Consider the following 10960-nt stretch of genomic DNA (forward strand, 5'->3'; position numbering starts at 1 on the left):
TTATCAACATTTATTGCAGTGAAAAACTATCATTGCTATTTATTTGCAAAATAAGATCGGTCACGCTATAAGGCTGATTCATTGGTTGTGAGGCACCAAGATAGGTCACATAAACCAAAAAGGCACCCCATCGGAACAAGCTCTGTAATCGCTTTTACTACTGGGCAGAAGTTACAGCAGGAACCGTTCTGGGCAGAGGGGGAGGGCAATTATACGGAACCTCCTACTCGATGCTGCGTTTTCGACCGGAACACAGCGTGTGTCTCCTGGTTTAAACTGGCCACGGCGGCAGCCACACAGCAACTGAAGTGAGGACACCCGAAGTGGGATGTTCCTGGTGAATTATAGCAGCAGCGAGGACGAGGAGGAGCAGAAAGAACAACACCCTCCATCACTACTGCGGCCGGGGGTCCTTGGGGATGGCGGAGCCGCCGGGCCCGAGTGGGTAAATCTGAGTTAATCGGGTACAGAGTGGCTGTGTAACTCCGAAAGAGTCCCCCGCTCAATCCGCAGCATTTCTACTGATAAATGCAATCCCACTGTTTCAAAAAGGAAGCGAAACACGAAACTAACAGCTACTAAGCGTAACATCAGAAATGTGTGTTGGGGATGTTTGTGTTGATTCTAAATGTCAGTTGCTTTATTTTTCAAATGATGGCTGGTACACAGTATGAAACCCCAGCGACTGCCCATACCAGACAGAGTAATGGGTATGTTCGAGCAGCTGGAGGAGCATGTGGACCACAGCAGTAAACGTGATGGTCGAATCTGCAGCTTTCCGCACCAACGAGGGAACTGGTCAACCCTTGTGTACTTGGAATGTGAGTTACCCGGGCAAATTGATATATTATTGGTAAAATTCATTGCGACTAGCCTCATGGTACGGCCACAGGAACAGGCTGTATATCCTATCTAGCCGGAACAGAAACATGCTGCGGGAAGGGCAGGACGAGCAGGTCAGTGTTCCAGGGTGTACACACCACTGCAATGATCGAGTTAAGAGAGGAGAGAGAGCTGTGATTTTGATTTAAGATGTCTACCACAGCAAAGCTAATGGAGGATATTCTTAGAGAATCATCTAGTAAAGTTATGTAAGTGGAACTTAGAAATAAGGGAATGATGACTTTGGTGGGATTGTTTCACAGGCAATTAGAGGATCAAGGGCTAGTGGCAATTAGAGGATCAAGCATGTAAAGGGAATGCAAGAAGCTGTAAGAATAATTATGTTCCAATAGTAGGTTGTTTTCAACTTCCCTGATATTGACCGGGATTACCAAAAGAGAAAGGGCAGAATTTGTTAAATGTGCCCAGCAAAGTTTTCTTCAACATTGTGGAAATGGTCCTACTAGAGAGCAGGTGACACTGGACCTCCTGCTGGGAACTGAGGCAGGCCAAGTGATAGAACTGTCCATGGTTGGGCAACCACTTTGGGACTTTGATCACTGGTGGGATCTCTCTGCCACAGGAAAGGGGAGGTGCCTTTTATTGCTGGTGGATCATGTGCGTAAGTGGATGAATTGAGGACAGGGAGAACATGACGTCATCGCTTCAGGGAGTTTTATTCAAGTCAAAGTTCAAGGTACATTTATTGGCAAGGTATGTTTACCTTGTATAACGTTGAGATTGGTCTCCTTACAGCCAGCCACAAAACAAAGAAACTCAACGTAACCCATTAAAAAAGCAACATCAAACAGCCAGTGAATGGCCAGTGAAAAACAAATCGTGCAAACAGTAAAAGTAAATAAGTCGCATTCAGAACTGAAGTTCGTGAAAGTGGATCACAGACATGAAGCCAGGCATCACTACACTCAATTCAGGAACAAGCCATGACTCAGTTCAGCACAGAGACCAGTAAACCCCACGGAGCTGTGAGCTGAACCAGCCCGTCCCTCACCTCCGACCCCAACACCCAGGTCATTCAAAAGCTGAACTCCGAAAAGGGAGTTGTAGGCTATTGTTTGTAGTGATTGTTTACCAGAAAAAGTGTTATAATTAAGGTATTAGTTAGTTTCTTTTTGTTTGCCACCAGCAAGTACTTGCTGAGCTTCCCCAGTGCCATCTTAAACTGGGATAGATGGAGCCAGTCAGTTCCTCCAGGATTAGTTCCTGGTCCAGACTCCCCGGCATGCTGTCATCTAACACTTCCATGACAGAGGACTCAAGACTCAAATATGCCACATATGCTTTCCATCTTCACACAAAGATTACCTTCTTGACCTCTGTTTGGTGTAAGCTCTCCTCTTGCCAGTGATGATATACATGCTGGTACTAGATCTCTGGTTCCCCTTTATATTCTATTTGCTTATTCTCCTTCCAGTCTTGTTTTCCTTTTCACTTCTACAGTTTCTTGCACTCAACCTGGCCTTACAAATGGCTCTGGTCGGACTGCAGATTTCTTGAAAGTAGATGCTTTGAGGAGAAAGGTCTGTCTGTCCAGGTACCACATCCGATGTGGATGTTGGTGACCATGGTTTTCCATACAGACTATCCCTCGTTCTTTGGATGACTTCCATATCCTCCATGTATAGCCACCTGGCTAGGCTTTTGATGTACATCAGCCAAGGTCTGACTCTAGGTTTGCTCCCCTCAATCTTTCCAGAGAGTATGAGTTTTTCTATTTCACCTTTTCACGTGGTGTCCTAGGAACAATTTTGGTCACTTAGCGTTATCTTCCAATATTTATATTTTGATATTTTGTTTGGTATTATTCTTGTGGAGTCCTGATGAATTAGATGTCTGGTCTTGTGCTGAGAAGTGCCGCACACACTTTTCCTCATCAGGGTATAGAAGGCTGAGATGTGACCTTTTAGAGGTTTATAAAATCATTATGGACATAGATAACATGAATAGTGATAGTCTTTCTCCCATGATAGGGGAGTAGAAATACAGGGGAATGATTTAACGGAGACCCAAGTGGCAAGTTTTTCCACACAGCAATCAGTACAGACCATTCGATATAATCTTTACGTCTGCTTTCCCGTGTGCCCAATCTCCTTTAAAGACAACTCAGCTAGCGAGCGTACCAGCAACAGTTCTCCCCTCCCACGCCGGACCCCGACACTTCCCCACCACCAGCACGGCCAGACCCCGACACTCCCCCACCACCAGCAAACCCGGCCCCCACACCACCCCCCACCAGCACACCCGGCCCCGACACTTCCCCACCACCAGCATGGCCAGGCCCCGACGCTCCACCACCACCAGCACACCCGGCCCCGACACTCCCCCACCACCAGCACACCCAGCCCCACCAAAAACACAACAACTCTGGTTACCTCGGCACCAGGCGACTCCTCTATCGCAAGCAGCAGAACCCTGCGCAGATCCAGCAGCCACTGCGCGCCGCCCTCTCAGTGGATGGCGAGGCACCGTCGCCAGCTCCGATTGGGCAGCTGGAACTCCTGGCAGCCAGCGCGCTCCCTCTGCCTCATTGGAGACGGGTCTCGCTGAGTCATGAGGTGGGCAGCGTGAGTGTGCAGTGGCTCCTGGTGGGAAGTTGCAGACGTGTACGCGTGGTGCGGGTAAGCCTGATTTATACTTCTGCATTAACCTGACGCCGTAACCTACGCAAGTGGACTTCGCTTCTTCTTCTTCTTTTTTTGTTTTACGGCAGTTGGCAACCAGTTTTCAGTGCATTACCGCCACCTGCTGGACTTGTGGTGTTCCAACCAAATATGTCCTGGAGTTCTCTACTTTAGACAATCTAGTTCAGCCTGCAGTTCTCTATTAGCATCACTCTGTAGTTGCAATTCCTCGTGACTGCTTAATGCGCTCATTAGATAATGCCGCAAACTGCTATTCTTCCCGAATTATGTCAGGGTCATAGTCATACTTTATTAATCCTGGGGGAAATTGGTTTTCATTACAGTTGCACCATAAATAATAAATAGTAATAGAACCATAAATAGTAATATGTAAATTATGGCAGTAAATTATGAAATAAGTCCAGGACCAGCCTATTGGCTCAGGATGTCTGACTCTCCAAGGGAGGAGTTGTAAAGTTTGATGGTCACAGGCAGGAATGACTTCCTATGACACTCTGTGTTGCATCTCGGTGGAATGAGTCTCTGGCTGAATGTACTCCTGTGCCCACCCAGTACATTATGTAGTGGATGGAAGACATTGACCAAGATGGCATGCAACTTAGACAGCATCCTCTTTTCAGACACCACCGTGTTTCATCCCCACAACATCACTGGCCTTACGAATGAGTTTGTTGATTCTGTTGGTGTCTGCTACCCTCAGCCTGCTGCCCCAGCACACAACAGCAAATATGATAGCACTGGCCACCACAGACTCGTAGAACATCCTCAGCATCGTCTGGCAGATGTTAAAGGACCTCAGTCTCCTCAGGAAATAGAGACGGCTCTGACCCTTCTTGTAGACAGCTTCAGTGTTGTTTGACCAGTCCAGTTTATTGTCAATTTGTATCCCCAGGTATCTGTAATCCTCCACCATGTCCACACTGACCCCCTGGATGGAAACAGGGGTCACCGGTACCTTAGCTCTCCTCAGGTCTACCACCAGCTCCTTAGTCATTTTCACATTAAGCTGCAGATAATTCTGCTCACACCATGTGACAAAGTTTCCTACCGTAGCCCTGTACTCAGCCTCATCTCCCTTGCTGATGCATCCAACTATGGCAGAGTCATCAAAAAACTTCTGAAGATGACAAGACTCCATGCAGTAGTTGAAGTCCGAGGTGTAAATGGGGAAGAGAAAGGGAGACAAGACAGTCCCGTGTGGAGCCCCAGTGCTGCTGGTCACTCTGTCAGACACACAGTGTTGCAAGCACACGTACTGTGGTCTGCCAGTCAGGTAATCTAGAATCCATGATACCAGAGAAGCATCCACCTCATTGCTGTCAGCTTCTCCCCCAGCAGAGCAGGGCGGATGGTGTTGAACCCACTGGAGAAGTCAAAAATCATGAGCCTCACAGTGCTCGCTGGCTTGTCCAGGTGGGCGTAGACACAGTTCAGCAGGTAGACGATGGCACCCTCAACTCCTAGTCAGGGCTGGTAGGCAAACTGAAGGGGATCTAAGTGTGGCCTGACCATAGGCCGGAGCAGCTCCAGTACAAGTCTCTCCAGGGTCTTCATGATGTGGGAGGTCAATCCACCGGTCTGTAGTCATTAAGGCCGCTGGGGCGCGGCGCCTTCGGCACAGGGACGAGGCAGGACGTCTTCCACAATACAGGAACCCTCTGGAGCCTCAGGCTCAGGTTGAATACATGGCGAAGTACTCCACATAGCTGAGGGGCACAGGTTTTGAGCACCCTGGTACTGACACCATCCGGTCCTGCAGCATTGCTTGGGTTGAAACGTTTCAGCTGCCTTCTCACCTGTAGAGCTGTGAAGCCCACCGTGGTGGTTTCATGTGGGGAAGGGGTATAGTCATGAGAGCAGGGTGGGGGACTGTGAGGAGAGGTAGGAGGGGAGAGTGGAATATGTGTTGGTTGGGGGCCAACAACAGATAGCTCATGTGTGGGATGGGCAGGGGCCACACTGTCAAATCTGTTAAAGAACAGGTTAAGTTCATTGGCCCTGTCCACACTGCCTTGCGCTCCTCTGTTGCTAGTTTGCCGGAACCCAGTGATGGTCCTCATCCCCCTCCAGACCTCTCTCATGTTGTTCTGCTGGAGTTTCCACTCAAGCTTCCTCCTGTACCTGTCTTTAGCCTCCCTGATCCTGGCTTTCAGGTCACTCTGTATTGCCCTCAGCTCCTCCCTATTTCCATCTCTAAACGCCCTCTTTTTAGCATTCAGGATGTCCTTAATGTCCTTGGTTGCCCATGGCTTGTTATTTGAATAACAAAGGACAGTTCTTGTCGGAACATTGCAGTCCACGCAGAAGTTGATGTAATCAGTGATGCACTCCGTGAGCCCATCAATATCCTCTCCATGTGGCTCACAGAGTGCCTACCAGTCTGTCACCTCAAAACAACCCTGGAGTGCCTCATAAGCCTCCTCCGACCATTTTCTCACTGCCCTCGAGGTTGCAGGTTTACTCTTCACCAGAGGCACCTAGCAGGGTTTTAGATGCACCAAGTTGTGATCTGACCTTCCCAACGGGGGGAGGGGAGAGGAGCTGTATGCAGCCTTAACGTTAGTGTACATCAAATCCAGAGTCCTCGCCCCTCTGGTTGTACAGCTCACATACTGCGTGAAGTTGGGCAGTGTTCTAGCCATGGTAACCTGGTTGAAGTCACCCGAGATGGTAATGAGGGCACTCAGGTGCTGGGTTTGTAATCTGGCTATGACGGTGTAAATGCTGTTACACTCCGACGTCAGGTTGGCAGAGGGAGGGATGTACACAACAACCACAATTGCACACGAGATTTCCCTTGGCAAATAATATGGCCAGAGTCGGACAGCAAGAAGTTCAGTATCCGGGCTACAGACCGGTTCCTTGATCGTAATATGCCCAGTCACATGTTTTTGCGTATTTGCATTACCTCAATTACATTGATTTCATCTCCATCACTTGTAAGACTAAAATAGTCTTGTTAAAGAATAGTAATTATTGCATGTTATACTTTTAAAATTGCTATTTTTCCAAGTCTATCTGCTTTTTCATGTTTTCTCTTGGATCGTAGCCTGCAATTGTTTACTGAGACCTCAGAGTTCTTCTTCATTCTATAATCTGAATGTAGATAATTCACTTTGCAACAAATTCCTTTTCCTTTTGTATCCTTGTAATAATTTCCTCCATTTTCCAATCTCTTTCCAACTCACTGTTGTTCTTGCTGGGTACTTATTTGTTGTTGGAGCTCTGCACATTTACCCTGGGCTTCAACCATAAAGTCTGATGATTTTCCTTAAATTCTGAAACATTTCTTAAATTCTTGACCACTTACGATAAATATACTGCCATTAAGGTTCCATCTCCCCTGCCTGTGAACTGTTGGATCCTCCATTCAGCGTTTCTTTGACTTCTTCCCACCTAATTCCTTTAATACCAAGATACTTTTCTGCAGACTTGACGATAATTTTAATTTTCTCAGGTCTTTTGCTTGCTTGCATCCACCATAAAAGCATGAACTCTTTTCTACTCATTAATAGTGTATCCTTATTTTTCATATTACAGCTCTCACAATTCACCAGTTTATTATTCCCTGTATTTGTTTGCTTGACAGCCTTTTTTTTCATCAAATTCTTTCACTGCCTCTGCATAACTGATTCCTTGAGTTACTTTTACATGTTGTATCTCAGCCGCCTTCTTGCTATAAATGCACCCTCGATAAGCTGCGCTGTGTTCCTCGCCACAATTGCAGCATTTCAGCCTAGCTCCCGCTTCACGTTTCCCATATTCATGTTTTCCAGTGCATCTCCCACATCTTTGTTTCCCTCTGCAGACCGCCGCAATGTGCCCGAATTTCTGACATTTATAGCATCTTAAAGGCGGTGGTATATATATTCTAACCGCATAACAGATATACTCTAAGTAAACGTTAGTCGGCAATCTCTCTTCATCAAAGTTGATCATTACCGATAAACTATCACACCTTTTCCCGTTTTGTTGTAACTTTCAAACGTTTGGCCTCAATAATTTTTGCTCCTTTTATGTTCTGTTTGATCTCATCCATAGTAACTTTTGATGATATCCCCGAAATAACTTCTCTAGTCCACTTTCTATTGTTGGGTATTGAGCATTGTACTTTGCCATCTATTTTACATAATCTTATCACTTTACCTTGCTGAGAACTACCCCGACAATTCACTAATAGCGATCCATTTCATAAAATCTTTGCTCTTTTAATCCCGTCTATAATTTTGTTGAGCATCTTCGTCAAACGAATTGGGATCCAATCACGAAATAACGCCCAAGCCGACCAATCACAGTTGTTGCAGTCTGCGTTGCCGCGACGCGCGGTTACATTTCGGGAGAGGTGCGCGTCGCAGAAACACAGGCTGTCGCGTAGGGAGCGATCCGCTGGGTAGACTCCAACCTGATGGCATGAACATCGACTTTTCCAACTTCCGCTAATGTCCCACCTCCCCCTCGTACCCCATCCGTTATTTATTTTTATACACACATTCTTTCTCTCACTCTCCTTTTTCTCCCTCTGTCCCTCTGACTATACCCCTTGCCCATCCTCTGGTTTCCCCGCCCCCCTTTTCTTTCTCCCCAGGCCTCCTGTCCCATGATCCTCTCATACACCCTTTGCCAATCAACTGTCCAGCTCTTGGCTCCATCCCTCCCCCTCCTGTCTTCTCCTATCATTTTGGATCTCCCCCTCCCCCTGCCACTTTCAAATCTCTTACTAGCTCTTTCTTCAGTTAGTACTGACGAAGGGTCTCGGTCTGAAACGTCGACTGTACCTCTTCCTAGAGATGCTGCCTGGCCTGCTGCGTTCACCAGCAACATTGATGTGTGTTGCTTGAATTTCCAGCATCTGCAGAATTCCTGTTGTCTCCTCGCACGCTGTGGGTTTGCGAAGCAGGCGGGGAGGAGGATGGAAGGGCTTGTGTCGCGTTTCGTCCCGTGACTGAGGACTCCGATCCGCGGGCTGTGCCCGGGGACGAACATCGGGTGCTGCTGGCAGATCAACTCGGTGAAAGACGCTCTGTGGTCGGCCCGAAACTTAGTCTAGCAGCTCATCGAGATGTCCGTGGAAGTTTGCTGCCGACTGGCACATTCCAGGCTGCCAGGGTTACGGAGTGAGGGGCGCACAGGAGCTTGCTGCAGCCACCGCAAGGGTTCGAATCTTCTCCCCTCAATTACTGCAGTACAGTATTTAATATAAAAGCCTTGAGTGGCAGCAGTGTTAGAACAGTATGAAAAGGATTGACCATACTTCTCTGACATTAAATGTACCTATTGATTGGTTGGGTGATGAACCGCCCACACGAGGGGCAGAAATGCTATTGATGTACGGTAATAGAACAGTACAGAAAACATTGACTGCGAATGTAAAGTATTAAAAGGTATTGAACTGTTTATTCTTGTAATTTTAAAATTATGGACAAGGTTTATATTGAGGCGCATGGACAAGATAGATATTAGCCTTTGTCCCGGGACACTCGGGTCGAGAACGCGATTATTGCTCAGTGAACTTAAAAATGTTCAGTAAGCAGCCGAACATTCAGTAAAAGTACGGCATGAGATCTGTTATTTGAAGGCATTATATCGTTATTAAATCCTGTTGCATTGTTTGCGTCACATATGTGTAATTTATTTGCCAGAAATAAAGGTCATGTTTACTTGAAGTTCCATGCTTAAATGAGTGGCAGCCATACTCAGCTTTGGAAACCAGTTGAGAAGAACCCAAAAAGATACAGCACTGGAACTGAGGAAAAATAGATAGTCAGTATATTGTCAAATACACCCGGGGTGCAATGAAATTCCTTGCTCGCATGAAGCTTACGTAGTGAACAAAGGCCACTCACTTCATTAGGTGCCTCCTCTATCTAACAAATCTAACATACGCTGCGTGTATGTCCGTGGTCTTCTGCCGGAGCCGATCCACTTCAAAGTTCTCCGTGTCGTGCGTTCAGAGATGTTATTCTGCACACTACTGTTGTAACGTGTGGTTATTTCAGTTACTGTCGCCTTCCTGTCAACTTGATCCAGTCTGGCCATTCTCCTCTGACCTCTCTCTTTAACAAGGCGCTTTCGCCCCAGAACTGGAGGGAACAAGTTTTAAATGGGGGGGGGGGGGTTAAAGGAGTTTTGTGCAGGAAGTTTTCCTTACACGGAAGATGGTGTCTGCAACGTGCTGGAGGCAGATGACATTTGCAATATTTAAAAGGTACAGTATTCGGACTTGAAACGGCTTAGAGGGGTCGAGCCCTAATGTGGATAAGTGGGATTAGTATCGGTATACATTGTGGTCAGCACAGTGAGGTAGACTGAAAGGGCCTGTTTCTGTGCTGTACGATTCTATGATATTTTCAGTTGATAATTTATTTTTGATCGTGTAACATGGGGTTTCGAACAGCAGGTGACACTATAATCGCGGCCTGAAAGCCAGACCAGAGCCACTCGCTCACGGTCGGAAAATCAGAATCACTCACTCAGTCGGAAAGGCAGAATAGAGCCGGAAAATTATGTTCTGTTTTCCTTTTGTATCATCCCAAAGTACAATCACAACATCGATGTCATCACTCCTTCTCTTTCTCCTCCCCTGTCCTCCCGATCCATCCATCACTCACACATTCCTTCCTCCGCTTCCCCCCATCACCTCCTTCCCTTTACTGCAAGGTCAACTGTCTTTTCCTAACAGACACCATCTTCAGTCCTTTGTCACTTTCTCCTACTACCTCCCAGTTTCTTATAGTGTGATACCTATCTCCCCTCTTTCCATTTCTGATGGAGGTCTCGATTCAAAACCGTAGATGCTGCCTGACCCGCGAAGTGCCACCTGTAATTTCGTAAGTCTCTCCAGTTTTACAGCATCAGCAGTCTAGTGTCTGTGAAATAAGGGAGTGGTTTTAAATTGATGAAAAGGCGATGTTTTTACTGTTTTTGTCTCAGAACATCGAAATATTCTTGTTGCTGGATTTATGGAGTACTGCAAAATCAAGGGATGTGGGGAACGAACAGGAAAATGATGCTTTTATATTAAAATTAAATTTTATTCATAATAAAATTATAAGAAACCATGTGATGCCTTTCATTCTTCCCTTCATAGTCAATGCATCACGTAGTGTTCTATTACATTGTTTAAAACCAGTTGGATGATTGCCACACATGTGGTCTTCTGGGGTGACACACGACTACAACAATTAAAGGGCTTCCTCACCCACCTCCCTCCAGTGGCGGAAGAACTCCACACTGGTCCAGTCCCTCACGGCAGAACTCAGCCATGGTTTTGTTAAATGGCGGAGCGGACACGGGGAGTGTGGGGATGGGGAGGGGCGGTAACTCCAGCTCATATTTCTTTCTTACTGGCTTGAATGAAATAATTCACCGGGTAAAAGTGGAGCGACATGTTGAACAACGTACGGAAAGAGTGCCCA

General features: G+C 46.7%; 1 protein-coding gene across 3 annotated transcripts; it reads left to right on the forward strand.

Moving 5' to 3' along the window:
* The first annotated feature begins 260 nt into the window (after positions 1-260).
* Positions 261-9161, forward strand: LOC140210263 (U6 snRNA phosphodiesterase 1-like). 3 transcript variants are annotated; one of them, XM_072279138.1, is made up of 3 exons: positions 261-445; positions 670-821; positions 8392-9161. In XM_072279138.1, exons 1-3 carry the CDS (start codon positions 420-422, stop codon positions 8661-8663), a joined length of 450 nt encoding a protein of 149 aa, XP_072135239.1. In that variant the 5' UTR covers positions 261-419; the 3' UTR covers positions 8664-9161. The 3 variants fall into 3 exon arrangements, 2 of the variants coding, with proteins under 2 accessions (XP_072135239.1, XP_072135238.1); XM_072279137.1 differs by having other exon boundaries at positions 261-441; XR_011889196.1 differs by lacking the exon at positions 8392-9161 and adding an exon at positions 1466-1546 and having other exon boundaries at positions 261-821.
* Positions 9162-10960: the final 1799 nt, after the last annotated feature.

The sequence above is a fragment of the Mobula birostris genome, chromosome 15 (assembly GCF_030028105.1).
Source record: "Mobula birostris isolate sMobBir1 chromosome 15, sMobBir1.hap1, whole genome shotgun sequence".
NCBI classification, from domain to species: domain Eukaryota; kingdom Metazoa; phylum Chordata; class Chondrichthyes; order Myliobatiformes; family Myliobatidae; genus Mobula; species Mobula birostris.